This window comes from Mesoplodon bidens (assembly GCF_964165515.1).
Source record: "Mesoplodon bidens genome assembly, chromosome: 6".
Lineage (NCBI taxonomy): Eukaryota > Metazoa > Chordata > Mammalia > Artiodactyla > Ziphiidae > Mesoplodon > Mesoplodon bidens.
Genome location: NC_138162.1, coordinates 12,558,437 through 12,585,946, shown reverse-complemented (window position 1 = coordinate 12,585,946; position 27,510 = coordinate 12,558,437). Strand labels below are relative to the sequence as shown.

At 44.0% G+C, this 27,510-nt stretch overlaps 1 protein-coding gene across 3 annotated transcripts in view; it reads left to right on the top strand.

The window, feature by feature from the left end:
* MRRF (mitochondrial ribosome recycling factor) overlaps window positions 1-26,730 on the top strand; it is a gene marked incomplete at its 5' end in the record, with an annotated part of 54,892 nt that extends 28,162 nt beyond the window's left edge. For all 3 annotated transcript variants that reach the window (XM_081237326.1, XM_081237325.1, XM_081237327.1), the window contains 2 exons: window positions 16,764-16,923; window positions 26,156-26,730. In XM_081237326.1, the coding sequence (XP_081093452.1) occupies window positions 16,764-16,923; window positions 26,156-26,233 (238 nt within the window). In that variant the 3' untranslated portion in view covers window positions 26,234-26,730. The remainder of the gene's footprint in view (window positions 1-16,763; window positions 16,924-26,155) is intronic.
* Window positions 26,731-27,510: the final 780 nt, after the last annotated feature.

Below are 27,510 nucleotides of genomic sequence, written 5' to 3'. Positions count from 1 at the left end.
GCTGTGTGCAAGTTTTTCTCCTGGCTGTCCTCAGTAAAATGACATTGGACCTTACAGGCTCTGGGTTACATTCATCTGCAGTGACACTGTATATAGCTTTTGTTTTCTTCTCTGGCCAGTGTTCTTCCATTTAGAGCAGTCCGTCAACTGGACAGATTCTTTGAACATTCCTGTTAATCAAGATTCACTGAAATAGTTTCTTCTATTTTTCTTTCTTATTTATGTAATCAAGTTCTGGGTCCTATTTATAAACCACCTGCACTACAGGTGTAATGCCTGGAGGTACTGTGCTGAATGCTTGAGGGTTTCTCCCTGAATTCTCACACCACCGCTCTGAGGCTGGGAGACTGCTCTTTTGCCTACTTGCCTGATGGAAGACCTGAAGCTCCCAGGAGTCAGTGCCCGCTGTCATAGGGCTACCAAGGGGAAGAAGCATGATGGAACTCAGGTCTTATTTACTGCCTTTTTCCCTGTTCTTTTCTCCGGATAGCAGCTTTTTCTGGTATATCAGTCTTCCACTTCTTAATCAGGGACCCTGAAACATTTTGAGCAGTTTATTTTGATCAGAGGCCCCACCCCATTCACATCTTTATTATGCCCCCAAACAAACAAACAAATACTCCCTTACTTACTGTTTTACCAAATATTGATGAGAAAACCACACAAAGTAGAATGAGGGTTCATGTCTGGCTTTAAAGAAAGCTGTAAGGAATCATGAATTCACCAAAGAAATGAAAGTGCTTAAGACTGACTCATTCCCCAGTGAAGTTGCATCCTTCCTGGATTGTCCTCCTCTTTCATTATTTCTTGTCAGTGTCTGCATTGGTTTTACTTTAAGTAGGATTAAATAAAAAAGTACCTCCATCCTATTCTCCATCCATAGGGCACTACTTTTAGCACCGTGATTTTCCAGATTTTTTTCTGTGCAACTTCAGACATGTGTAAATCTCCTTCTCCATCTTTCTTATAATGGTATGGGATTATATTACATGCACTCTTATGCAGTTGCTTTTCTTTTTTTAAAAACTTATTTATTTATTTATTTTTGGCTGTGTTGGGTCTTCGTTGCTGCACGCAGGCTTTCTTCTAGTTGCAGTGAACAGGGGTTACTCTTCGTTGCGGTGCATGGGCTTCTCATCGCAGTGGCTTCTCCTGCTGCAGAGCATGGGCTCTAAGCACCTGGGCTTCAGTAGTTGCGGCAGGTGGGCTCAGTAGTTGTGGGGCACGGGCTTAGTTGCTCCACGGCATGTGGGGTCTTCCCGGACCAGGGCTCGAACCCGTGTCCCCTGCATTGGCAGGCAGATTCTTAACCACAGTGCCACCAGGGAAGTCCCTGCAGTTCCTTTTTTTAACTTAATGCGTCATTGCTCTCTCTGAGGAGAGTTCTTCCTTACTCTTTTTAAGGGATACGTAGTGCTTGCATGTTACGTATAACATTAAATCGTTCTCAATTGTTGAATATCTTGGTTGTTTAAATTTTTTTCTCTTTTACTAACAGTGTCATAATGATCTCCTAAGGATCTTCCTGTTCTTCTGCTGGGAGTGGGAAGTGGTAGAGGCAGGACCATAACTGGGGAAGAAGTGAATGGAATGTGGGGGGCCTTGGTGTAGCTTTTGTTCCTTGATTGTCTCAGTGCTTGTTTGCACCAGTGTGCTGCATATTGCTGAGCTTCTTGGAGGCATGGACACTTCAGGGCCAGACAACCATCTGCAGCACACCTGAGTGACCCCTCCAGTGGTCCTCAGAGCCAAACTTGACGTCAGTCTCTTAGGAAACCCCATTGATATTTGAAGGGCCTTCCTGGCTCACTGCATGGCAATAATAATATTAAACAAAGTGACTACTTACTGAGTGCAAACTATATTCTAGGCCTTATGCTATAGTATTTAAGTCATTCTGTTATTCCCTATTTTTTATACATGAGCTAAGTAAGCCTGAGAGAGGTTAAATAACTTGTTCAAGTTCATTTAGCTAATAAGGATAGAGTTGTGCAGGATTTAAATATGGGTCTGCTTGACATCAAAGTCTATTCTTAACGTCTATGGACCTCTGAGAGCACTTTTTCTTTTTGTAATAAGGGGCAGTAATTGGTACTTTAAAATTTAATTATATACCAACCCAAAGCATGTGGAGCATAAATTGCCAAAGCTCAAATCAGGATGCATAATCTGAAGTAAATTTATGTGCCACTTTTTGGTGTGAGAAGCACTCTGGAATATAAAGTAGTTGTTTTTTTTTTTTTTTAGTTAACTTTATTGAGGTGTAACTTACATATAAAAAATGATGTGTACATGATGATAAATTTTGACAAATATAGGTCAAATATATATCTTGACTGTAACCACCATCTCAGTCAAGATATAGACCAGTTCGGTCGTCCTGAAAGTTCCCCATGACCCTTTGCAAGTCCTCTGGCCCCAGGTGACCACTTAACTGTGTTTATGAGAATATAAAGTTTTTATGCTGAAATGTGAAACTTCTAGGGTATTTGTAAATTTATTCAGCAGATATTTATTAGCACCTACTATGTGTCAGGCATAGTTCTAGACATGGAGGACACAGCAGTGAATAAGCTAGACAAAGCCTCTGCCTTTGTGGAACTTCTACTGGGGAAATGGACAGTAACACACACATGCAGTGTGTGTGTCAGCCGGCCATAGTTTTCTCTCTGTGGAGAAAAATAAGGCAGTGAAAAAAAATAAAGGATGTCATAGATGGGGGTAGTGAGCTGGTGCAGTTTTAAGTAGTGTGTTCATGGAAGGCTTCGGGGGAAGGTGATAACTGAGCAGAGAACTGAGGACATGAGAGAGCAGACTAGGCTTATACTCAGCACTAAGGCAGAGGAAGCAGCAAGTGCAGAAGCCCTGAGGTGAGAGACCACCTAGGGTGTTCAGGGAATAGTGAGAACACTCGTGTCTGTAGCAGAGCAAGGGAGGGGAGAGAAACAGGAGATGAGGTCAGAGTGAAATGGAGAGGCCAATATCATGTAAAGTCTTTCTATTAGTCAGTGTTCTCCAGAGAAAAAGAACCAACAGGATATATATATATCCATACACACACACACATATATACATACATATATGTAGATAGATTGATGTATGTATGTGTATGTGTGTGTGTGTGTGTGTGTGTGTGCATAAAGAGATTTATTATAAAGAATTGGCTCATGTGAATATGGAGGCTGACAAGTCCCAAGATCTGCGGTCTTGGGAGACAAACTGGGGACTCAGGAGAGCTGATGGTGTGGGTCTGATCTGAGCCTGAAGTGCCTGAGAGCCAGGAGAGCTGATGGTGTAGTTCCAGTCTAAAGGCCAGGAGGCTTGAGACCCAGGAAGTGCTGATGTTTCAGTTTGAGTCGAAGGCAGGGAAAAACCATTGTTCCAGCTTGAAGGCAGTCAGGCAGGAGGAATTCCTTCTTATTCAGGGGAATTCCCTATTATTTTTGTTTTAATGCAGGCCTTCAACTGATTGAACAAGGCCCACCTATATTGGGGAGGGCAGTCTGCTTTACTCAGTATATTGATTTCAATGTTCAACTCATCCAAAACACCCTCATAGAAACACCCAGAATAGTGTTTGACCAAATATCTAGGCACACTTGTGACATATAAAATTAACCATCATAGTCCTAATAGACCCTTAAAAGGATTTTGGCTTCTACTTGGAGTGAAATGGGAAGTCGCTGGAGGATTTTGAGCTGAGGAGGGACATGATCTGATTTAGGTTTTGAAAGGGTCATTCTGCCTGATATTTTGAGAATTATACTGTAGGAAGGCGAGGGTGAAAGCAGGGACTGGTTGGGAGCTATTGTAGTAATCTAGGTATGGTGCCTGGACTAGTGTGGTAATGGTGTTGGTTAGAAGTGGTCAGATTCTGGGTACATTTTAAAGGAAAAGCTGCCAGGATTTGCTGACAGATTGGTTGTAAATTTAGGAAGAAGGAACTCAAAGATGACTTCAAGGTTTTTGGCCTGAGCAACTGGAAGGATGGAGTTGCCATTTACTGAGATAGGGCAGATGTGGGAGGACAGGCTGGGTGTGAGGGAAGAGCAGGTTTTGTCCATATTTATTTTGAGATTCTACTAGACATTCAAGTGGAGAGGTCAAGTAGGCTGTTAGCTATGTAAGTTTAGAGTTCTGGTGACAGGTGTGGGCTCAAGAGAGAAATCTGGGAAGCATGAACATGTAGAAGAAGCCATGAAATTAGATGATATTATTTTAGAGAGTAAATACTGATAACGAAGAGAAGGGTTTGGGAACTGAGCCTTGGACAGTCCACATCAAGGTTTATGGGTCAGGGTGATAAGGAGGAACCAGCAAGAGAGACTGAGAATAAGTGGCCATAGAACTAGGAGAGTGTGGGGTCCTGGAAACAAAGGAATTGTTTTAAAGGGGAAGGACTCATCAGCTACACCAGATATTGCTGACGGGTCAAGGAAGAGAAGGTCTAAGAATTGATCATTGGATTTAGCAACATGATTTATTTATCAGTTAATCTCTGGGTATAAAGGAAAGTACAAGGGCTTTGGGGTTAGACAGACCTAGGTTCAAATCCCCGTTCTCTCATTCTCTGGGTATATCAGCTTGGGTCCTTTGAAAACAGATGCCAGGACAGAATTAGATGTTCAAGAGATTTATGGGCAGAAAGGCCTGTGAAAGAGACAGGGTGCGGGTCTGCCACTGGTGAAGAAAGGAAAAGAGGAGGACTGGGTAGAAGACGCCTCACACTGCAGTGCATTTCTGAGAAGGTCAGCCGGGCTGATGGGGCATTCCTGAGCGAAGATTGCCCATCAAAGGAGTCCCTGTGCCACGAGTGGCCATTGGCTGACAGTGGCCTGGGGAATGTGCTCACTGTGGTGACCTTGGGCAAGTCAGTAAATTTTGGAAGCTTCAGCCTCCTTATCTGTAAAATGGGCATTATTTCTATGATTTTTTTGAAGAATTAATGGGATGTTATATGCGATACTCCTAGTGTGAGGCCTGGTGTGTCATAAACTTTAATTCCTTTTTCTTATAGTATTTGTTATTATGTAATTCTCCTGGTTAAGGAGTTCTTGGAAACATTCTTTTTCTGATTATTTGGGAGTAAAACCAACGATATTTTCTTTCTGTTTGCTGACTGCTCTTTCAGTCCTTAACACTCTCTTTCCCTCTCTTCCTCACTAACACCCTCCCCAGCCCCATGTTCATTTTTTCTATCTTTTCCTCCATTTTTAGGGGTGGGAGGAGTTGAGTCATTATGTTGTAATTATCTTGGACTTTTAAGTTGCTCAGGAACACACTGTAGTTTGTTTGTTAATGAGTACTTGGTTTGTTCTTTGAATATGAATTACGGTGACCAAGACCTCCTGGAAGGTATATCCCAAAGAAGCAGATCCCCTGACTAGTCCTGCCTGTGGTGTGAGGTTTGCATAGTATTTCTGGAAAGGCCAAGGGACCTTGGCTCTTCTTGACACCCTCAGCCCACTGAACTGCCCCCCAAGGCCTCACAGTTGTTGGATAATTGCCATCATTGGCTCCCACTTTTCCTTCCGGCGTTGTTAGCGATGATAGACCTTATGCCTAGGCCAGGCTCCTGCCCTCAGACTTTGTTCCAAGGTGACAGCATGGAGGAGAATTCTCCCTGGGATCGGACCAGGCAGCTTCACCAGATGACAGTTAAAAGCCCACATTTTATTTATCGTTTCATCAGCTGATGAATATTTGAGTTGTTTCCACTTTTTGGCTATTACGTATAATGCTGCTGCGAACATGCTTTGAGTTCTCTTGGGTATATACGTACGAGTGGAATTGCTGGGTCATGTGATAAGTCTGACTTTCTGAGGACCTGCCAGACTTTTTCACAGGGACCACACATTTTACATTCCTACCAGTAATATTTAAGGATTCTAATTTCCCCATCTCCTTGCCAGTACTTATTGTTGTTACTGTTATTGTTATTATTATTACCATGCTAGTGGGTATGAAGTGGTATCTCACTGTAGTTTTGACTTGCATTTCCCTAATGTTAACGATGTTGAGTATCTTTTCACGTGCTCGTTTGCCATGTGTACCTCTTTAGAAAAATGTCTCTTCAAGTCCTTCACACAGTTTTTAAATTGGGTTGTTTGTACTTTTGTTGTCGAGGTGTAGGAGATCTTTATATGTTCTGGATACTAGACTCTTATCAGATATATGATTTTCATCTCTTTAATTATAAAAAATAATACACATTTATTTATTGCAAAAATTCAAATCCTACAGAAAAATTAAAAGTTATTTTATTGTTCCCCAAATATTCTTCCCAGAAGTAACTGTTGGTAAGTTTAATATATATCCTTCCAGATTTGAAAAGATGCACACACACACATACACACACACACACATATTTAATTTACATAAATGGGATTAAGTATCTGCAGTGCCACAACTTGCTTTTTTTGTCTTAACAGAATCTTCTATACATCTTTTCATGGCGATCTCACTGTTTTTGTGCCCGCAGAGAAGTACCGTTTTGAGATGGGTATAATACAGATGAGGAAACTGGGGTTCAGAAAGTTAAGTACTTTGTTCAGGGTCACAGATGAGAAAGCAGAGGCGTCATTACTCAAATCGAATCTGTTTCCAAAGCCCATGTTCCTGCCACACTATCACATTGCTTTTCGGGCTGCTGACCTGGAACCTCCCTCCTTCTAGCTCAGTAGCCTCTTTGTCTAGCTGCTGTATCGCTCTGTGGATCTCGTACCAGGGATAGTGTGTATAAGGTGCACATTCTAGGAAATATTGATAATACCCTTTTCTTCCATAAGTCGCATACATATAAACCTTTAGCGATGGTGAAGGAAAAAAAATTCAGAGGAGACCGCCCAATGACCTCATTTGGGCTGGGGCAGCCACCAACTGCGTTTGAGCAACTGTAGCTGCTTTTCCAGCCCTTTGCATGCCCGCTGCCTGTTCGCCATCGCTGCTTTCCAGGACCGTTCGTTCATTCATTCTGCTGGAGGACTTCCAGCACAGTACGTTGTTTCTCTCGACTTCCAAGCCTGGCGAGCCTCCGTGCAGTTTTAGGATGGCTGCTTTCTCTTCACCCAGCCTGTGGCTTTTTAGGAGAGCTTCCTACTATTCAGGTCCCAAGTGTGTGGAATGAGGGCCCCCTCCCTGCACAGATGTTCTGTTCGAAACACACAAGAAAGTGCAATCAGGAATCAAGAGTGGAGCATGGGCTGCGGAGAAAGTTGTCATCAACACCTGTGCAGAAGCTGCGCCCAAAAGGACAGGCTCCTCCTCCCCCTGCCCCTCTTCTGTTGTCACCCTTTGTGTCCTGCACCTACTTACAGAACCTGGCAGTTGGCCGCTGGAGATCAGCTCACTGTTCTACTGCCCACCTGTAGGGACTCGCTTTCTCCTTTCTCCCCGCTGTGCTTAGACTTGTAAGGAAGCTGGCAGAGTAGCAGTGAACTGTGTGTCTAAGCAGGCCTTAGTGAACGAGCAGTGCTCTCCACGTCACTGCAGCTAGTAAGATTAGCTTCTTAGATTTGTCTAGCACCAGCAGGGAGACCTGGAATTCACGAGTCAGGCTGCACTGGCCTCAGATCCCAGGTCTACCAGGAACTTGTTGTGTGGCCTTGGGCAGGTTACTTGATGTGTCTGAGCCTGCCTTTTCTAATCTGCAAACACCAGGTCATAAGACCACTCATGTCATAGGAATGATGTGAGGTTCACTCAGCTAATGCACAAAGTGTGCGTCACCTCAGAGCCTGGCACGTGGGAAGAGCTCTGCAAATGTTAGTCACTGTTAATCTGATTGAAGGGGAGCGGATGGCACTGGGGCTAGAGGACTAGGCAGTTACCCGCGGGCCCTTGCTGCGATCATAATGTTTCCTCCTTCTCTCCCTATCTTGCTTTATTTTCTTCATAGCACTTATGTGTTGGCTTATAGACTTACGTGTACTCTTTCTCTCCTTCACTAGAATGCGACTAGGCCAGTTTATTTATGTCTTGTTAAAATAAAATACAGTGTGTGTTTGTGAAACAAACAAAAAAATGAATGTGAGTAGGTGGAGCTTCGTCAGTTTGGTTCATCGCTGTATCCCTAGACCCTGAAACAGGAGCTAGCGCGTAGTGAGGACAGTACTGCAGTCAGTGTGCCCACTGCGGTTCCAGGTGCTATTGGTATACTAACTGCTCTATTCATAACAATCTTTTGAGGTAGGTATGTCATTACCCCGATTTACAGATGAAGACGCTGAGTCACAGGGGAGGGGAGTTCTTCGTGCCCAGTGTTACTCGGTTAGTAAGGGGAAGGACAGGCTCAGAGCCTGGGCCTGTAGCCACTCTGCTCTGCCCTCTCTCTCTAGTGGGAGACGTCACTGTTATTTTTATTACTGATCTGATTGATAGCTTTTAAAATAGTCAGTACCTATACATGCAGAATTCTTTAACCAGCATCTGTCATTCACTCTTAACACGAACTGTGGAACAAGAAAGGTAACATTTTTATTACTCCCCCCCGCCCCCATTTACAGGTGAGCAAACAATAACAGACCGTGTTTCTTGAGCGCGTCACCATGACTGGCACATTCAGTAACTCCTTTAATCCTTACAACAATCCCATTAACTTAGTGGTATTATACACATTTGACAGATGGGAACACTGAGGCAAAGAGGTGAAAGTACTTGCCCAGGGCCATACGTCTAAGCAGTGGTAGATCTGGGCCTCAAACCCTGGCAGTCTAGCTTCAGAGACTGTTCTCCTAAACACTTCAGTAAACACCCTTCTTTGTGATCTAGGGAGGAAAAGTTAATTGTCCACGGTTACCCAGCCTCTAAGTGGCAGAGCTGGGAGTGGAAGTCAAGTCTGCCTTGACCACCAAACCTGTGCTCTTTGTCCTGTACACAAGAGCTGAGGTAAGAGTTACCTCCATTTATCCCTGGACTTGGGTTTCCAGCCTTCTGTGGTGACAGGGAAGGAGAACATGAGTGACTTCATCAAGGTCACTCAGCTGGGAATGTGGAGCTGTGACCCCTGACCTCAACCTCATCTCTCTTTCCATCATGCTGGGCTGTATTTCAGGATGGCATGTCTGGTTTAGCCAGGCCTCAGTCACAGGACAGGCCTTTGAAAGCAGGTGGTACCCACTTGTGTCCCCAGAGAAAACCGAAGGTACTGCTGATGGTAGAAGTCCTTCCAAAGTGTGTGTATGATTTCCTTTGGGCTAGAAGGACATCTCGTGTCTTTACGAGACATGTAAGACAGGCTGGTGAGCTGGGGGGGTGGGGTAGGGTGGGGATGGGGGGTGGTGAGGAAAGAGGGGAGGGAGAATTGTGTCCCTAGGAGCATAGGAAGTCTGGCTGGGCTACACAAACAAAAACATTTCCTTCGGGGCCAGCGGCCCCAAGGCACTGGGCAGCGCCCACCAGCAAACAATAAAGCCGGGCATGTGTCTGCTGCTGATTGCAGGCCGATGCGCTGTTGGCGGGGAGTCTCCCAGCAGCCCAGTGCGGAGGCGGGCAGCAGCCTTTCTCTTGGTGGAGCTGTCAGAGATGCGCTTCCACAGGCTGTTTGTTCCCTGGAAGTGAGGCACCCTTCTCCCTCAGCCTCCTGCCTCCCGTGGCCCCCATGCCTGCCCTCACTCTTCCTGTTCTGCCCCCCACCGCCCACCAGCCACTCAGTAGCCTAAGTTCCTAGTGACTGAATCCATTTTGACTGAATCCATGTTGACCCGAACGCTCGCATCCTGTCGTCCCCCAGCCTTGGAGATTCTGTAGTAAGGAAAGTGGCCACCCCGCACTGAGCTGCTGCAGTGCATACGCACTGGCCATGTGCCGAGGCCTTGCCACCATCATGTCTTTAATCCTCGCTTCCACCCTCTTAGTAACATTCTTACTTCTGTTTTACACATGAGGAGACTGAGTCAGGGGAAGTTGAACGGCACGCTCACGTGTCTGAAGCTAACAAGTGGCAGAGCAGATGCCAACTTAGGTCTTCCTGGCTCTAACACGTGTCCTTTCTACCTTTTTAAGTCCCCTTTAAGTGACCAAAGATCCTTTTGAAGTCTGACATATTATATTGGGCTGGCCAAAAAGTTCGTTCGGGCTTTTCTGTAAGATGTTAACGAAAACCCAACCAAACTTCTTGGCAAGCCCAATAACTGGTTTTTACTGCACTTGCCACGCTGAGCATAGCTTCCTCTGATGTACACCTGATGCATGGCTTTGCACATGTCCCATTCTCATTGAAGCCATAGGAAGTATCATTTCAGTCGGGGGACTCTCTGCTTTGTGAGTTACCAGAGGGGCATGCCCCTCGGCTTATTGTTCACGGGAACATGCTCAAGGAATCTTGCAGGAGGCCCCCATCCAGGATGTTACTGGAAGACCCGCCTGGTGGAGTTTGTACAAACAAAGTGTGACCCTCCCAGCTCAGCCAAAACCCCTGCCTTATGCGGGGAGGCTCTCTGACCCTGGCGGAAAAGGCTACTGTCTTCATCACCCAGCCGAGAAGCCGCTACAGGCTAGGCCCTGAGCTCCCCATTCACGGGCCTAGAGGCTTCTGGGCAGACTTTCGCCATATCCTTAGATCTGGTTTGTACATTGGTTTCTGCACAAAATACAAGTCTGATCACATTTCCTCTGCCTCACTCAGACGTCTGTGATATCCCACGTTGTTCTTAGAAACAATCTACTAAGACTCTCTTTCTTTTTCTCTCCTTGTTTTCTTTTCTTTTTATTGTGGTGAGATATACATTAAAAATCTACCGTTTCAGTTATTTTTAAATGTACAGTTCAGTGGTATTAAGTACATTCACATTGTTGTGCAGCCAATCTCCAGAACTCTTTTCGTCTTGCAAAACGGTAACTCTGTACCCATTAAACAATAACTTCCCGTTCCCCGATCCCCCAGGTCCGGGATAATCGCTATTTTACTTTCTGTCTCCATGAATTTGACTATACCAGGTACGTCATATAAGCAGAATCATATAGTATTTGTCCTTTTGATTCTAGCTTATTTCACTTAGCATAATCTTTTCAAGGTTTATCCATGATGTAGCATGTACCAGAATTTCCTGCCTTTTTAAGTCTGAATCGTAGTCCACTGTGTGTACCTACCCCATTTATGTGTCCATTCATCCATCAGTGGATCTACTAAGCCTGAATACGGCATTGAAGGGCCTGCGTACTAGTCTCGCCCTTGCCAGCCCTGCCGGCCTCCTCACTGGGCACAGTCTTTCTCCTCTGCTTTCTGTGCTGCGGCCACGCTGCCTTTCTTCAGGTCCCCCAGAACTTTACCTGGAAAAAGGCCTTCGTTTTACACGGGCCATCCCTTCTAGTGGGAATGATCTTCCCTGGCTTCTCCACTCTTCTTCATCTTAACTTGAATATCCCTTAACTTAAATATCTTCACATTTTCTTCTGGAGTCCCACAGGAGAGCTTGCTTAGCCTCCTTTCCCCTGCTTATTTTCATAGAGCTCAACATGTCTTTATTAGGTTTCTTACCACTGTAACTTATTGATTAATTGTGCATGTGTTTGTTTAATGACTGCCTTCCATGCCAGACTGTAAACTCACTCTGACATAGTGACTGGACTGCAGTAGGTGCCCAGTAAATAGCTGCTGAATGAAACTACAAACGAAGTGAATGAATTAATACCAGAAAGAGAAAAATTCATGGCTATATGCTGGGAACATTTGGATTTTTAAATGTACACAAGAAGTTAAATTACTAGTCAGATCTCAAAAAGTCAGCTTGCTGGAGCACAGACTGTTTGCCCTGTCATCTCTCTGTTGATAAAAACTTCCATGAATAAACTGTTCATTATTTGAAGATGCCTCCACAGTTGCCAAAACATAAACAACAATAGCAGCAAAGGCAGCTTTCATTTTCTGATTGTTTCTATCAGGCTTTGTACTGTGTACTTTCCATATATTATCTCACCTAATCCTCACAAGATCTCTGAAAGGTAGATGCTGGGGGTTTTGTTTGTTTATTTTCAATTTCTATTTCCAGATGAGAGGACCAAGGCTCAGAGAGTTTAAATCGCTTGCTTAAGGTCACTCAGCCAGTAAGTGGCAGGTGCAGAAGTGGAGGGGCATCAGGGTGGGATGGAGCACCATCCCCTCCCCTAGTGCCCTTCCCCTCATTAACTGAAAGAGCTTTTTATCTGTTTTATAAATGGGGCGTCTGCCTTGGTTTTCTTTGAAGTCAGGGTTTTGTGGCTAAAGAAGAATTTGGAAACTCCAGGTCTACAGAACAAATTTGACCCTGATGCACTTTTTTCAGCCTCATGCCTTCCTGCCATTACATCTCCCACTGTGCTTCTGCCTGGAGTGCCCTTTCCTTTCTTCTGCAGCTGATGAGTTATTCTGCGTCTCTGGGACATTTTCCAAACCTTGAGACAGAATGGGCTGTACTCTCTGCATGCTCCTCCTGCTGAAGGCCTGTCCATCCGTCCTAGCAGCAGTCGTGCTCTTCCTAAGTAGAGGTTGACAAGTTTGTCTCCACTGCTGGACTGAGCCTCTGGAGAAGTTGGACCAGGCCTGCCTCGTCTCTGGTGCTCCTCAGCCCAGCCCTGGACCTGGCAGGGAACCCCGGGGCCTCAGCCAGTGCTTGATGAGTGAATGCATGCCAAGTGCAGAGCCGGTGCTCAGAACCAACCGGCTGAGCCCAGAGCCTGGAGTACAGCTAGCCTGTACTCACAGAACCCTGTGAATGCGAGATGGAGACGATCAGATGTATTAATCACTGGTTTGGAAAGGAATTAAAATATTTCCGTAATATAGTATGTTTCTTTTCTAAAACAGATGTGCCCTCATTGTTTCATGAGGAAGTAATTAAGTGTGTTTGATTAAAACATTCATAAACACGATCAAATTTATTCAAGGCTACTATATGCTGCTATCTTTATTGTTGGTACTTTATATAATGTTGTGTGTGCATCTCCCAATCACCCTGTAAGGTGCTTTTATTATCTTCATTTTAGAGATGAAGAAACTGAGGCTGAGAGAGATTAATTAGCTTGCCCAAGGATAGTCAGCTTCTGAGTGATAGATACAGGAATAAAATGTCTGTCTTGACTTCAGAACCAGTGCCTTTCCATCATCCTGACTGCTTCTGATCTTGTAATTTGGATACCTTCAGCTCAACAACCGGAACCTGCATGCAGAGATGCCTCTCTTCTTCTCAGCCCTTCCTGTGCCTGGCGTCCCCTCCCTCTCCCCCCCCGTCCCCCCCCACCCGCTACTGCACTCCCCTCTCCATTTCCTTAGAATATTGCCTCTGTATTTGCATCCTGAAACTGAAATATTTTTGTCAGTGTCAATAATTGAATACTATTATATATGGAAACTGGTGTTAATAGTATAGTAGGGTCACATTTACATTAATAAATATAAAAAATACACTTTATTAAGGCCAAATTACGTATATTATGAATTTGTTTTCTTTATATAGCCATTTATTCTTAAGGGTTTTTTGAGTCCCAGTTTATGTTTTTTTTTTTTTTTTTTTTGCGGTACGCGGGCCTCTCACTGCTGTGGCCTCTCCCGCTGCGGAGCACAGGCTCCGGATGCACAGGCTCAGCGGCCATGGCTCACGGGCCCAGTTGCTCCGCAGCATGTGGGATCTTCCCAGATCGGGGCACAAACCCGTGTCCCCTGCATCGGCAGGCAGACTCTCAACCACTGTGCCACCAGGGAAGCCCCCAGTTTATGTATTTTTGAATGTGTGATTTTTTTTCTCCATGTAAAATATAAATATAACAATGTAGTGAAAAAGAAGTTGGTGGATAATTTTTTTATTTTATTAAAGATTATCTAAAAAGCAGGCTACCTATTTCAAGTTACATATGAAATATAAGATTGAAATACTTCTCTGTAGAGAAGTTAAAAGGTTTCTTACAGACTTAGATGCATTTATTTTCTGCCCCTCCTAGTATTTCAGCAGGATTAAGTTTTTTGAATCAGTGGATCAAGTTTTAATTTTCCTGTTCCTTCCTTATACTGACATATGCTTTGGCAGAACAAAAAAGAGACCTAAACATGTCAGCATGATTTTTGTTCAATGAATTAAAAACCATAAAAGTAACAAGATCTGATCCAAATCCCTAAACTCCTGACATGGTGGTTTTGTCCTTTTCAGTCCCAAGATTCATATTACTGACTTTGAAAAAAGCTTTGTGCCTGGAAGCAGAAGTTACGGCAGCAGTGCATAATTTATTTGAAATAGATTGCAAGGCGTAGGCAGCATGGAGTAGTGGGAAGAATACAGGCTAGAAAATTCTGGATTTGAATCCCAGTTCTGTCACTCAAGCCCATCTGTGTACCTCCATTTCCTCGTTGGAAAATGGGGGTTTTAGAATCTAGTTTGATAAGTTGTGAGGCTCAGTGAGGTAAAGTGCTCATCTGGCATTGAGGGGCTCAGTAATGGTAGTAATCAGGATTATTTTTATTTTGAGAATGCTTTAAGAATTTGAGAATTTTGAGAATTCAAACAGCTGGATCCAGAAGGATTTATTTATCACATAGCTGTCCACTTTGTCCTCAGAGCTTATTCTTTCTCAAAATTCTTTAATTTTTTTTCTCATCCTATCAGGAAAAAAATACCAGGTAAATGCCACTAAATCTTTAACACCTGTTTGTCACTGTTTCACACGGAACATATACCCAGAACTTGGGATTATCCTTACTAAACCAAAACCACGTAGATATGAGGATCAGGAACCATATGCCAGTGATCTCCAATTCAGGACCCAGGAGGCAGGGGAATTTTTTTCATACTAAGACCATTGGCTTTTTTTTTTTTTTTTTGCGGTACACAGGCCTCTCACTGTTGTGGCCTCTTCCGTTGCGGAGCACAGGCTCTGGACGCACAGGCTCAGCGGCCATGGCTCATGGGCCCAGCCACTCCGCAGCATGTGGGATCTTCCCGGACCAGGGCACGAACCCATGTCCCCTGCATCGGCTGGCAGACTCTCAACCACTGCGCCACCAGGGAAGCCCAAGACCATTGGCTTTTGAGACAGGCCAGCCTAGGTTTGACTTTGTGTAAGATAACCAAACTTCTTTGGACCTTATTTTCTTCATCCATAAAATGGAGTTCATGATCTTACAAGACCCTCTGTGATACAGCTCTCCAGCCTCTTTTCTTGTTACTCCCTTCTCTGTTATCTGTGCTCCAGTCAGTTCCTCACATGAACGTGATTTCGTGGTAACTTAAAGCCTTTGTACGATGCTCTTTCTTCCCCCTGGAGATCCCTACCTGTACTGGCAACTTTGCCCTCATTCTTTAGATCCTTGTGGTATATTAGTCAGAATAGGATGGGCAGTGCTATAGTAACAAGCAACCCCCAAATCTCCATGGCTAAAGCAACAGAAATTTATTTCTTGCTCATGATGCATGGGGCACTGTTCATCTTAGTCTCTCTGGGGCCTAAGCTGATGGAAGCTCCCTCCCAACTTGCACTGCAGCCAACAGAAACAAATGTGGTGCAGTGCACGCTGGCTTATAAACCTTCTTCCCTGAGGCAACAGCCATTCTGCTCACATCTCATTGGCCAAAGCAAGTTGCACAGCCACACCGAACTTCAGAGGGGATGGGGAAGTGCATTCCTACTGGAAGGAATAAGAACCAGAATATTAGTGAACAAACCTAATGACTACCATGCTTAGATATTATTTCCTCAGGAAAGTCTTCCCTCTCCAAACTGACCCCTTCCCGAACTCAGACACGCTCTATTGTAAAGGTCTGTTTACTTAACTCTCTCCCTAGCTAAGCTCCCTCAGAACAGGACAGAGGTCTGTCACCTTCATCGTAGCACACTCTGTACAACCAGCACTCTGACAGGTAGCAGGCACTCAGTGCGTACACGACCAAGAAATGAAGGCAGGACAAACATGCTAGACTACTTTGCTGGCTTGTTGTGATGATTAAATGTGAAATAGGAATAATAACTGCTTCATACAGTTGTTGTAAGGGTCAACTTAAAAAAACTTATAAAGTGCCTGTCGCAGGTGTTTATAATAGGCCTTCAATGTGCTCTTTGTTATTATGATGAGGATATTAATAGTAAAAATAACTGACATAAAGCATTTTTAATGTGCCAGACACTCTCATGGGTACTTTATGGAAGTTAACGGGTGCAGTGGTTCTCACATGTTGTGTCTGGGTCAGTGTTGAGGTGATTCACAAGTAATTTGCTATAATAATAGTTAAGATTCTGAAGGTTGCTGCTTATTTGTTTCGGGTGATTTAGAGGTATAGAGATGATGCTATTTCTGTAGCATCATCATCCATTGGCACCGCTTTCTTTAGCTGGAGACAAAGGGGTGGAATTATAGCTAATAGTTACTTCCTTTTATTGAGCACTTAAAATGTGCCAAGGTCAGTGCTAAACAATATACACACATCATCGCATAATCAATCTTCACACCACCCATTTAAGTCAGGTACTGACTATCCCCATTGTACAGATGGGAACTCTGAGGAGGGGAAGTCAGCTATGCATCTGGTAAGGGACATGGCCACGATTTGACTTCAGGCCTGCCTAGACTCCCTGGCTCATGCTTTTAAGCAACACTCTTCTTACTGGCTGTTCTCAGCTATCTCAGCAGGAACTTTCCTTGACCTTGAGCATCCCCATGGGCATGTGTCAGGAACGTGAAGACCCTCCACCGGCAGAGAGTAAAGTTACAAACTGCTGAGCTAGTGGGCAAAGTGATGTTGAATTCTTGGCTGGCTGTTAACATGTGGGATGATTTTGTTGAACGTTCTTTTTTCTTTTATCAGAGTAACCAGGGAGCACAGGGAAATGCTGGTGAAACTGGCTAAACAGAACACCAACAAGGCCAAAGACTCTTTACGGAAGGTTCGTACCAACGCAATGAATAAGCTGAAGAAATCAAAGGACAAGGCCTCGGAGGACACCATTAGGCTCATAGAGAAACAGGTACTGTTGCCAACAGATGTAGTGCTTATGTATCTGACCCAGAAGATCCCTTGTTCATGTCTGAAGTGAGGAGAATGAAAATGGAATACTCCTAGTTCTTTCACTGATGTGGTCGGTATTGGCTGAGTCTCTGTTCTGGGCCTGGCCCTTCACTGGACCCTGGGATTAAGGAGGAGGAGAGGAAGCTGCTGACCTTCCACTGTGTTCCACGCTCTAAGCTGAACGCTTTACAGCACTTCATTCATCCTCGTCACTACAAAGCTGTGAGGTGGGTGGAGAGGAAACGGAGGTCCACAGAAGGTAGATAACTTGCCCAAGGTCACACTGCTGGTAAATGGCAGCAGTGGGATCCAAACCCAGCAGACTGATCTCAGAGGCTATACTCTGATGCTCTCCTGTCTATGCTTGGTTGTCTGGGTGTGGAGAGTTCGGGACTTGGCACTGTTCTTAGTGTGCTGAGTAGTGGCACCTCAACACGTCTTAAAGGAGCTACTGGAGTAAAATAGTGAGAGGCGAGGGGGAAATGTTGAACAGCATGTGTAAAGGTATGGTGATGGAAAAGAACACCATTCAGTTAGATAACCGAGGCTTGGACCCGGGATGACGCTGGGAATGGACAGAGAAGACACAGTGGCCACAAGAATGCCATGTAGCAAAGTACCTCAAAACTCAGTGATTTATATATCAAGCATCATTTCTTATTCTTGTTTCTGTGGGTCAGCTGGGATGTAGCTGTTCTAGGCTGGGCTCAGTGTACCTGCCTTCAGATCTTGGATGGGGCTCAAGTCTGCTGTACATCTCTCCAATCTTCTGGAGTCAACAAGCTTCCCAGGGCATCTTTTCATGGCAACAGCAGATGCCAAGAGCATAAGCCCAGCTCCTCAAGTACATTTTAAGCACCTGCTCTTGTCACAACCCACAGGCCAAGCAGATCTCACGGGCCAAGCCCAGCACCACTGGGGCAGGGAAGTATATGTTCATGGAGGTCCGGGGGAAGCAGTGAATACTTGTTGAACAATAATCTAATCTAATCTATCATCACAGCATTCCAGTCACTTAAGGAGCTAATAAAAATATGTATATCCTCCCCTCCCCTCCCCCTCCACTCCCAGAGACTGAGTCAGTGATTCTGGGGTGGGGCCTAGAGGTATGCCTTTTAAAATGCTCCCCAGGTAATTCTGAAACAGGAACTCCCTTGAACGATTATTTTTTCAGACAGTGGGGCTTCCCACTTGTGTTCAAAGAATGACTGCGGTGGCTGGGTGGAAAACGGATGGTAAAGGGCAAGACTGGAGGCCCGGAGGCTGTTGCAGAAATCCAACCAGGAAATGATGGTGGCCTGAACTTGAGTGGTACCAGTGCAATTAAGACGGGAAGATGAATTTACCAGTCTTGAGGAGATAGAATGTTCAATGTTTAGCATAATATAAAGGGCTTTCCCAAAGCCTCCTCGTCCACAATAAAAGCATTATTTTAGGAAGATTGAAGAGGAGTGTGGGCAGGATGGGGAGTAACAAGGGAAGATGCGGGAGGCTAGGAGAGCCACTCGGGGCTCATCAGGAGGAGGCCGTAAACTGGCTAACTACTCCCTTCTCTTAGACTCGCACTTAGAATGCTAGTCGTCGACTAGGCCCAGCAGTCACCCAGGGGAGAATTTTAGATGTATGCCCAGCCCGCTCCTGCATTTTCTGATTCAGTAGATCTGCCTAGGAATGTGCATTTTTAAAGAACTCCCAGATACGTGAAAGCAGACAGGAAAGGTAGTGACCTGGAAGCATTGCAGCATACCCCTGTAATGGCACCAGTGTTAGAAAGAGGTGGTTCCACACTGATGTCTTATAACCTTGGAGAAGTTACTTGACTCCTTGGAGTCTGTTCTGTACAAAGGGATTCGTAATTCCTCCCTTGAAGGGTTGCCCTGGGATGCTAGAAGCACCATTGGAGTAGGTGACACCTAGCCCCTCGGAGCGCCCTTCCTGACCTCTTTGTTCCCACCTCTTTGCCTGCATTAGCTCACAGAGGTTCAGAGACTAGCCCGGCCTTTTCTGAGCACTGCCCAGGCCTTGTAAGAGTCTAGCTGGGGCAGCTCCTTGTCTGTCTCCCAGGGGATTCCATCGCTGCAGTTGACACTTGGCCTTTGTGTTGCTTCCTGGTGGTGAGCCTGTGGACCTCTGGGGCCTGTCAGGCACTCCTCACTCAGCAAGTCTGGGCATCTGCCTCAGGGACCAGAGCCCACGCTCCTTGAAAAAAGGAAGAATGATCAGATATCCAGCAATCTCCTTTTTCTTTTTTTTGTAATCTGTCTTCTTGTACTTTTTAAAAAATTATTGAGGTAACATTGATTTATAATACTATATGTTTCATGTATACAACATTATATTTCGGCTTCTGTGCACACTACAGTGTGGTCACCACCAAAAGTTTAGTTTCCACCCATCACCGTACAGTTGACCCCCTTTACCCATTTTGTCCTCCCCCGCCCCACTTCCCTCTGGTAACTACTAAATCCATTCTCTTTATCTGTGTGCTTGTTTTTGTTTTGTTTGATTTGTTCACTGATTTTGTTTTTTGGGTTTTTAGTTTTATTATTTTTTTACACCAGCACTCTTTTTTTTTTCTTTAAATTTATTTATTTTTATTTTTGGCTGTGTTGGGTCTTCGCTGCTGCGCGCGGGCTTTTCTTTACCTGCGGCGAGCGGGGGCTCCTGTTCGTTGCGGTGCGCAGGCCTCTCGTTGGGTGGCCTCTCCAGTTGTGGAGAACGGGCTCTAGGCACGCGGGCTTCAGTAGTTGTGGCTCGTGGGCCCCAGAGCGCAAGCTCAGTAGTTGTGGCGCACAGGCTCAGTTGTTCTGCAGCATGTGGGATCCTCCCGGACCAGGGCTCAAACCTGTGTCCCCTGCATTGGCAGGCGGATTTCTAACCACGGCACCACCAGGGAAGCCCCTATACCAGCACTCTTGATAAAACCTACTTGACAAAGATCTCGCCGAAAGCCTTCACTCATTAGCACCTGCCTTTTCACCTTCCTCTTCAGATTAGACTTTTTTATTCCGTGCTTATTACTGTTGATGATTATTATTTTCCAAAATGAAAACAACTTTATTAGTTTTTTTCTTATACTAAACTAATAGATGTTTAGTGTACATTAAAAAATTAAGAAGAAAGTAATTGCAATCTCATCACCCAGAGATGACCCTTGTTAACATTTTCTTGCAGGCCTTCAAGTTATCTCTGTAAACACATATGTAATATTACAAGAAAAAGGATCATACTATATATATTACATGATATATCCAGTGCAATAATCTTTATTATTTAAGATATTATCACTTAAATATTAGTTCTTACCATTGTTGTTAATAACTTTATTTACTGTCATATAGTTAAAAGTTTGCACGAGAAAATACTCAGTTGGGACTTCCTGGGTGTCCATGGTTAGGACTCGACACTTTCACTTATAGGTTCCGGGTTCGATCCCTGGTCAGGGAACTAAGATCCTGCAAGCCATGTGGTGTGGCCAAGAAAGGAAGGGAAGAGAGAGGGAGGGGGGGAGGGAGGGAGGAAGGGAGGAAGGAAGGAAGGAAGGAAGGAGGGAGAGAGGGAGGGAGGGAGGAAATACTATTACTGTTTTATGCCTAACCTTTATGGATTTTTTTTCTCCACGTATCTGAGTAAAGCCACTCTAATGATGGTCATTCTTATTCTTTCATTCAGATAAGTGTTTTCTTCATCCCACACTGAAGGGATATGTGAAACAATGTTAACATTTTTGGTAATGCCTTCAAATGGGGATCATTTTGTTTAACTTCTTACAGAAAAGCTTGAGTAAAGTAAATATTAATTGTCTTTTTGTGCACTTCATTTTGTTCTTTTTCCCCAACAGAAGGCACCAATCTGGAGTTTTGGGTGTGATTTTTTTTTTGTTTTTTTATTTATTATTTTTTTTAAATAAGCAAGGCAGGGGCTGATTGTTGCTGATTGTTGCTTTATCAAAAAGTTTTTTAAAATGTATTTGTTTACTTTGTTTCTGAGCAGTGTAGGCTCATTGTAGAAAATGTAGAGAATTCAAAAGACTGTTCTTAAAAATGGAGAAAAATTCACCCCATAGTCCCACATTTGGGGATATTTCTCCTCCCCTCCCCCTTTCTTAACTACATAGTTTTTAACATGATTGAAAACTTATAGTTTACATACAATTTTGTATCCAGCTTTTTATTTTCTTTTTTTTTTTTTTTTTTTTTTTGGCGGTACGCGGGCCTCTCACTGTTGTGGCCTCTCCAGTTGCGGAGCACAGGCCCTGGACACGCAGGCTCAGCGGCCATGGTTCACAGACCTAGCCGCTCCGCAGCATGTGGGATCCTCCTGGACCGGGGCACGAACCCATGACCCCTGCTTCGGCAGGCGGACTCTCAACCACTGCGCCACCAAGGAAGCCCCAGCTTTTTATTTTCTGTTTAGCATTGACTATTAGCATTTTCTTTTCCTTCAAAAAACTCTTTGTAAACAGCCGCATTCTGATGGTTGCAAAACAGTCCATCTTGTGGTTATACCATAATTCACTTTCATAAGCCCTCCTGTTGAACGTTTAGTTTGTTTAAACATTTTTTGTTATAAATAAGGTTGCAGTGAATATTTTTATAGATAAATCTTTGTTGAAATGACTTCCCTAGGATAGAGTCTCATGTGTGGAATTATGGCATAAAGGGAACGCATATTTTTAAGGTTCTTGATACATGCTGTCTAAATCACTTGCAGGGTGTTTAGAATATGTGTATTTAAAAAATTTTTTGCCTTTCTAATCCCTAACATTTGAACCTAGAATTTTTAATGTGAACTTAAAATGTTACTCATCTTAGAAGTATTGTTTTTACTTCCACACTCCGCAGAAAAGATTTAATTATTCTTTCTATAAATCCATAACCTTTCTAGAGGATAATATGGTGGTATATACCAAAACCCATACAATTTCTGATTCGTTGACTTAGGGATTTATTTAAAATAAGTTATCGAGAATCTTATCTACAGCAGTGTCCATTGATGTATTATGTATAATAGAAAACTGGAAACTGTCTAAATTTCTGATAGTAGGAAAATAGCTTGTTTTACATCCATTTGCTGGAATCTCTATATATAGACAGTTATACTTTACAGATACAGTAAATGCTTTTGGAATGTATTTTTTAAGGTAGGTTACACTATAATATCCCATTTTTATAATGAAAAAGTATCATGTATGTGAAAAAGTTGGCAGCTTATTTACTTCAAAATGTTAATGGTGGGGCTTCCCTGGTGGCGCAGTGGTTAAGAGTCCGCCTGCCGATGCAGGGGATGCGGATTCGTGCCCCGATCCGGGAAGATCCCGCATGCGCGGAGCGGCTGGGCCCGTGAGCCATGGCCGCTGAGCCTGCGCGTCCGGAGCCTGTGCTCCGCAATGGGAGAGGCCACGTCAGTGAGAGGCCCGCATACCCGGAAAAAAAAAAAATGTTAATGGTGGTCATTTGGATTATGAACAATTGTAATTTTATTCTTTGTGAAATTTTCTTTTTCTTTTAATTTCCAAAATTCTTTTGAGTCAGATATTTTTAAACTGTATTATAAAAGTGTTTCATCTTTGGTATATAAGAATAAAAGGATTCAGTTGCAGGTCCTATTCCTGCAGTCATGTCTGATCCCCACCTCTCCTCTACAGCTTTCCCAACCCCCAGCCCAGGCCAGCTCTGCTGAAGAAGGACCGGGGTCTTCCCACTTGGGACTCTGACATCTGTCAGCCTGCTGTTTCACCTTCACTTTGGTTTGCTATAAATGGGTCTGCTGAACATTAAAGCACTTGGCAGAAACCACCAGTAAATCTGGCCAAGATCCTTTCACTGCCGCTTTTTTCTGAGAAACAGAGCTGCTCTGAAGTGAAGCTGGGTGCTAGTGGGGCTGAAGGGCTCCTAGCAGACTGTGCAGGCAGGCAGGCAGGAAGGCTGGACTGAGGGAGGCAGTGGGTGGGAGCAGCACCCACTGGCACTGTGGGCGTTCTGAGCTTTGCTACCCAGGCCTGCCCCAGGGGTGCACTGTGTGCTCTTAACGGTCTCCCTTTTCTGTCTCTGCCTTTCATTTTCCTGAACATATAAGGAGCCAGCGTGATGATGATGATGATCATGACCATGACGGTGATGATGATGTTGATGGTGACGTTGTCATCTTTATGAGGCAGCATGTTGTAATGGAAAGGGCTCTTGCTCTGGACTCAGACTGGGCTGTGTTCGAATTCTAGCTCTTTCACTTCTCAGCTGTTAAGGTCAGCAAATGGCTTCACCTTTCTCGGCCTGTTTCCTCATCTGTAAAGTGGGAGAAGTAATGCCTATCTCACAGGATTGGTAAGAGGACCAAATGACACAACATACTTTAAAGCAGCTAGTATGGTTGCTGGTCTTCAGTAATTGCCCTCTTTGTCCATCCTCCTCCTCTCTCTCTCAGGCTTTGAATATGGGAATGGGATTAACTGCTTTAATGAGTCTGGCACAGCCTCCCTTGAATGAGAAAGGACTAGGCCAGGTTCTGTGGGCTCCCCAAAGGGAGCAGCAGCATTAAACTGGCAATCAGGGGTAGGTGAGTTCTCGGCTCAGTCACACCACTGACTTCTTATGTGATCTTGGGCAGGTTAGTTAACATCTTATGCCTCGATCTACTCCTCTGTAAAATGGGGATAATACCTGTCCCACCTTCCTTATAGTATAGGTATGTAACGTTGTTGGATTTGAACGAAGTAACAGAGGACAAAACATTTCTGCATAGTGTGAACTACTACTGTGCAGCTGTCAGGTGAAATCATTAATATTCACAGTATATTAAAGGGAGAGAATAATAATATTTCATACATTTTGAGGATTATGTGAAATAATGCATGTAAAGTTTTTAGCCCATTGTGTGGCTCCTAGTAAATAGATGCTGTTGTTGGTGTCCTTGTTGTTGTTAATCATCGTTATTGTAAGATGGAAAAGATGAACTTGCAGGTGGACTGTCCCAAGGGCACTTTGTGCCTATAATATGGCAGAGGGTTAGTCACTATTTTCATCAATGGATTAATTTGAAAAGAAGTCAGAAAGTGATAGTAAAAATCAGAGTAACGCAAGCAACATTTGCATAGCAAATAACCAGTTTAAACGTACTTGTATATTCATGATTTTGTTTAACCCTCACAGTTACTCTCTGAGGAAGGGACTAGCATCCCCATTTGAGAGATGAGGAAACTGAGACTCAGAGTGGGAACTTGCACATTGTCACCCCACTGAGGATTTAACCCATGATGCATGTTATCAGATTGTTCCTGTAGGTACTCTTCCTCCCCCCAGTCCCAGTCTCTGTCCCCAAACACCATTTTTCCAGAGGAGGCTTGCAGCCCTTGTTCCTGGCCATCCCAGGCTGCCATCCGGCAGGTGCTGAAGTACTGCTGGGCACCACACCACACCCCATGCAAGGCGGCTGCTGGGGTGGGGGCACAAGAAGCCTGCCAAGGGTTTGTGTCGGCTGAGTGAGGAGGCCCAAGCGGCTGTTTCAAGCTGGTCCTGTTCTGGAGTGCCCAGCAGCCCCAGTGGAAAGCCTTGCTCTCCCCACTACAAAATATGCAGCTGCTGCTATGGCAAGAACCTGGCTGTCTCCCTGCCTGGAACCAATTGCTCCAAATTCTTTCCAGTGCATTTATTTCCCAGTTCCTGGCCAGGGCCTGTGGTCTGCAAATAAAGATGTCACACAGCCGCTGTGCTGCTGAGCACACAGATCCTGGGCACCACGCAGCCCCCTTCAAAGCTTCCTGCCTGAGGCTTCCTGCCTGAGGTCCCTTTAGACATGAGAGGGAGGCTGCAACACTCACTAAATTTTGTACTGTGTTTTGTTTTTCATTCTTTGAGGGAGTATATGTTTATTGCAGAAAATGTAGAGAATATAGAAAAGCACAGAAAACTAATAATTATTCATTTAGCAAATATTTCCTGAGCACTTGCTATGTACTAAGTTTTATGCTAAATGTGACAGATACCGACATGAATAATACATTTCCTGTTTTCCCATCACTAAAAGATAATCACTATTAACATTTTGACACATTTTCTTTTAGTTTAAAAAATATGTGTATTTTTAACGTATTTGAGATCATTTCTACTATGTATATGCACATTTTGTATTCTGCTTTTTCTTTAATTCAAGGGTAACATGAGTGTGTTTCCATGATATTATAAATAATGTCTTGAAACATTATTTCTTTTTCTCTGATTACAAAAGCAATCCAGGCTTGTTATAAAACAGACATTTCAGAGGTATATACTGGAATGTTATTTATATTTATACCCTCTCCATGAGAAATAGACAGTCTTAACCCTTTTTAACAGCTGTATGTATTCAATTACATGTGCTGTCATTTTAAATTTTCTGATTTATGATTATAAGCTTCGGTATATATCTTTGCATATAGAACTTAAGAACATTTTCTTGGATTCCATTTATGTGGTAATTTCCCAGTTGAGAGAGTTTGGGGTTAAAAAATGGTAATAAGAACATTTGCATCAATTTGAATTCCTTTCGGTGATATGTGAGTTTATCCATTTCACCATAGCTCTGGCATTGAATATTATAATTAAAAACCACAACATCAAATTTTGTTAACTATGATAACTAAATTATATCTTGTTTTAATTTGCATTTCTTCAGTGTCTATTGAATTTTCCATGTTTGTTAACCAGAGGTACTTCATCTTTTTTCAATACTTTTTTTCTGCTTGTCTATTGGGATCTTAATATTCTCCTTATTAATTGGTATGAGGGCTTTATATAGCAGAGTGTCTGAGGTGTAGGGAATTCTAGATGTTCATTAAGGGACAGATAAGACTGGTTTCTCTGCACTCTGTAATAATAGTTAACTATTTTGGGCTGTGCAGTCAGACTGCCTGGGATTAAAGTCTGTCATTGCTGCGTTCTAGCTGTGTATCCTGAACAAGTGATTTTAACTGCCTCAGTTTCCTCATCTGTGAAATGGGAATGATAATACTATCTCATGGTATCTATGTCTTGCCGTTAGGAGTCAATAAGAGTATGTATACAAAGTTCTTAGTACAGTGCCTGGCTGGGATGCAATTCATGTGAGCTTTTGTCACCATTATTATTCCTCAGATAACCTTTCATAGTTCTGGAATATTTCTTCCCCTCCCCTTCTCAGCCCCAGTTATCAGGTTGTCTCATTTTGTGTTTCTGCAGATCAGCCAAATGGCCGACGACACAGTTGCAGAGCTGGACAGACATCTGGCAGTGAAAACCAAAGAACTCCTTGGATGAAAATCCCCCAGGGGCCAGCAGTGCTCCCAAGCCCAGTTTCTAGTGGATCCCATGGGTGGCAAATTGGCACCTCTCTACCCCATCCACACGGAAGGCTGTCACCATGCACTTGTCAGTCCTTGGAAGGCCCAGCCTTCCAGTGGGACACTGTTGATTCTCTTCCTCCTGTCCCCTGTCCACCCCATCTGCTCTGGACCTTCTGGCCTTGGTGGCCCTCAGAGAGTCTCTGTTGCTGACAGAGGGCCTTTACTTGGGCCATTTGCCTTGACTGTGACGTCACCGAGCTGTCAGGACCATTGGCAGGCTTAGCACTGCCTGCTCCTCATCTTGGTAGCCTCCTTTTCAAACAATTAGTCAGGCCCTGTCCCCACCTTTGAACTCTGCTTGGGCCAATGTGGGCCTTCACCTGTGCCTGGATACCTTTGCTAGAGGCCCATTTTCACCAAACAATAAAATCTAAATAAATTGATTGGAAAGAATAACAACCGCAAAGGAAAGGATGGAATCAGTCTGAATTAATGATCTCTGAGTACCTATGTGTAAAGCATCCGGAGCAGTGCTTTTGCCTCTCAGTCATCACACATGCTCTTTTCTCTGCCTGGACCATTCTCCCACTCCTCACCTGGCTGGTCCTGTTCATCCTTGGCTCTCAGCTTGGATAGCACTTCCTTGAGGAAGTCTTCATTTTTCCCCCAACCTAGGACGCCTGTTATTGGCTCTTCTAGCACTGTCCACTGCTTTTATCTGAACCTTAATTGTTCTTTTTGATAATTAGTCTGTATACTTTTAGTTTCCTTAGAAGTTAGCGTAATGCCTGGAACATAGTAGGCATTCAAATGTGCTGTGAATGAATTGCACATAGTAGCTACTCAACAAATGCTGGCTTCTCTTCCTTTCTTTCTGGTCTTAACACAGTTATTCTGTCATTTTCTACTCTTTCCTTTGTCCTAAACATTTACTTGGTAATGAGATCCCTGTCCCCAGGGCCTACCTGTTATTGATGGACAAGTGGTTTATTGTGGCTCATCTTTGGGTACTAGGTTAAGTTAGTTTCTCCCCCCCAGTAATTTTTTTTCCTTTGTTCTTTTGTTCATTCATTCATTCATAATATAGCCATCATGAGCTAGATACAGTTCTAGGTAATTTTTTTTTTTTTTTTTTGGCCGTACGCGGGCCTCTCACTGTTGTGGCCTCTCCCGTTGCGGAGCACAGGCTCCGGACGCACAGGCTCAGCGGCCATGGCTCATGGGCCCAGCCACTCTGCGGCATGTGGGATC